This window comes from Euwallacea similis, unplaced genomic scaffold (genome assembly GCF_039881205.1).
Source record: "Euwallacea similis isolate ESF13 unplaced genomic scaffold, ESF131.1 scaffold_44, whole genome shotgun sequence".
Lineage (NCBI taxonomy): Eukaryota > Metazoa > Arthropoda > Insecta > Coleoptera > Curculionidae > Euwallacea > Euwallacea similis.
Genome location: NW_027098669.1, coordinates 376,786 through 379,170, shown reverse-complemented (window position 1 = coordinate 379,170; position 2,385 = coordinate 376,786). Strand labels below are relative to the sequence as shown.

At 35.2% G+C, this 2,385-nt stretch overlaps 1 protein-coding gene across 1 annotated transcript; it reads left to right on the top strand.

The window, feature by feature from the left end:
* Positions 1-297: 297 nt before the first annotated feature.
* LOC136418907 (jerky protein homolog-like) lies at positions 298-1,674 on the top strand. The gene has a single exon (XM_066405120.1). It carries the CDS (start codon positions 298-300, stop codon positions 1,672-1,674), a length of 1,377 nt encoding a protein of 458 aa, XP_066261217.1.
* The last annotated feature ends 711 nt before the right edge of the window (positions 1,675-2,385 follow it).

Here is a 2,385-nt window from a genome sequence, read left to right as displayed (position 1 = left end):
CTCGAAAGGGACGAAAGGTTAATTTCATCAGTGTATGGCTTGCGTATACCACGACAGATGCACATTACAAGTTTATGCAAAGTTTATCATTATGAAGCGAAAAGTGTTAACTTTATCAGTAAAAAGCGGCATTATAAAAAGTTTAGAGAATGGTTTGAGTGTTACAAGTTTATCAAAAAAGTATGGTGTCGCAAAATCTACAATTTGTGCTATAACAAAAATAAATTGAACATATTGAAAGTAACATAGCAATGTGCGTGTGAAAAATTTAAAAGAAGAACGTTGAAAAAAGGTGAGATGCCTAGAATGGAGAAAAGACTTTATGAATGGTTTTGCAAACAGAGGTGTAAAAATCTACCAGTTACAAGCGAACTGTTAAAAACCAAAGCTAAGTTATTATACGGGGAATTAAAAGAAAAGGAGAAGTTTTTTGCCAGTGACGGGTGGCTACAAAATTTTAAACGCAGATATGGCATTCGATTTCTGAAAATTTCTGGTGAAAAATTGTCGACTAATCCTGAAATGATCGAACCATTTAAACAAGATCTGCGTTCCATCATTGAAAAGGGAAATTTGGTGAATGAACAAATCTACAATGTAGATGAAACGGGCCTTTTCTGGAGATTACTCCCTGATAAAACTTTAGTTAAAAGCGATGAAAAATCTGCTCCCGGAAGAAAGGCAGAGAAAGCAAGGCTTACTTTTCTTGCTTGTACGAATGCAACTGGAGCACATAAAATTCGACCGCTCGTAATAGGAAAAGCTAAGAATCCGAGATGTTTCAAGAACTTTACGCTTCCAGTTGATTATGACTATTCCGCAAAGGCTTGGATGACTTCGACCATTTTTGAAAACTGGTTCCACAGAACATTTGTGCCTGAGGTCAGAAGATATTTGAAACAAGTAGGGCTTCCTGCAAAAGCAATTCTACTATTGGACAACGCTCCCAGTCATCCTCCGGCAGAGAATCTACGATCAAACGATGGAAATATTTTTGCATTTTATATGCCCCCAAATGTAACGCCACTTATACAACCAATGGACAAAAATGTGATCCGTATTACTAAACTATACTACAGGTCAAGTTTGCTATCTTCGATTGTCTCTTCGAAATCTGAAAACTTATCAAAACTCCTCAAAGAACTGACAATTAAAGATGCTGTTATAAATCTTTCTCGAGCATGGAGTAGACTTCAGGCGGATACGATTAGGAAGTGCTTTGTAAACATTCTCAACTTTGAAGGAAGTAAGAACGAGGAATATTCTGAAGAGGATATTCCCCTTAGTATTTTGAAGGAACGATATAAAAGTGAGACTAAAGAGCCCGAGCTGGAAGTCGTAAGTTTACTGAAGGAACTTGACCAACAAGTAGTTTATTCTAAAGATGAGATTCAAAGATGGAACGAGGATTTAGAGGAAGAGCCACAAAGCGACATTAATGATGACGATTGGGAAAGCAATGAAGATCAAGATGAAGCTCACCAAGAGAAAACTGACGTAACTTCATCAGAAGCTTTGGATGCATTTAATACGGTTATTCGTTGGGCGGAAAGAAACATATTCGAAGTTAACAACTTGTTGGTGCTACGAAAGTGCCGAGACAAAGTACTGCAAAATAATTTGGCAGCGAAAAAAGTCCAAAAACATATTACACAATACTTTAGTAAAATGTAATAAGTACATAACATGAAAATAAAATACTTTTGATTATATGAACAATTTGATATTATGAACACCCTAGGTTTGAATTAGTTCACATAATCGAGCGCCTACTGTAGTTTGATTACGAAGCTCAATAAGAAACGGGCGTCTATGAAGCCAATTGCGTAATTGCACATTATTTAAATGGAATTAGGCACACTTTTAAAACAAATAAAGAATTTTGTACTTGGTTCATTTCTAAAAAGCATGTAGGTTACACAGCTATTGCACACAACACTAAAGCTTATAATTCACAATTAATATTGCAATTTTGAGTTGAGAATTCTTTAAAGCCTTGTACAATTTATAATGGAACTAAAATAATGATGCTCGAAGTAGGTCCAAAAATTAAAATTATTCACAGTCATAATTTTGTTACTTCTCCCCTTTCCGATTTTCCGAAAACTTTTGCTCTTACCGAATTAAAAAAAGGATACTTTTCTCATTTCTTTAACGTTAAAAGAAATCAAAACTACATCGGTTCAATTCCTGATGCTAAATATTATGGTCCTAATACAGTGAAAAAGAGTATTTAAATTTTGATCGAGCAAATGCTATTTTTGCTGACGAAAAAAATTTTTTGTCAAGCGAAAACGGCAAGCTACATTTATGGCGACCTCATAATACTCAGTACGATGAACGCTATATTGTATCGAACAGAAGGTCCGGCCGAATACGGGTTAA

Bases quoted from the DNA above. Each gene is read 5' to 3' on its own strand.
- LOC136418907 (XM_066405120.1), top strand. From the start codon at position 298: ATGCCTAGAATGGAGAAAAGACTTTATGAATGGTTTTGCAAACAGAGG.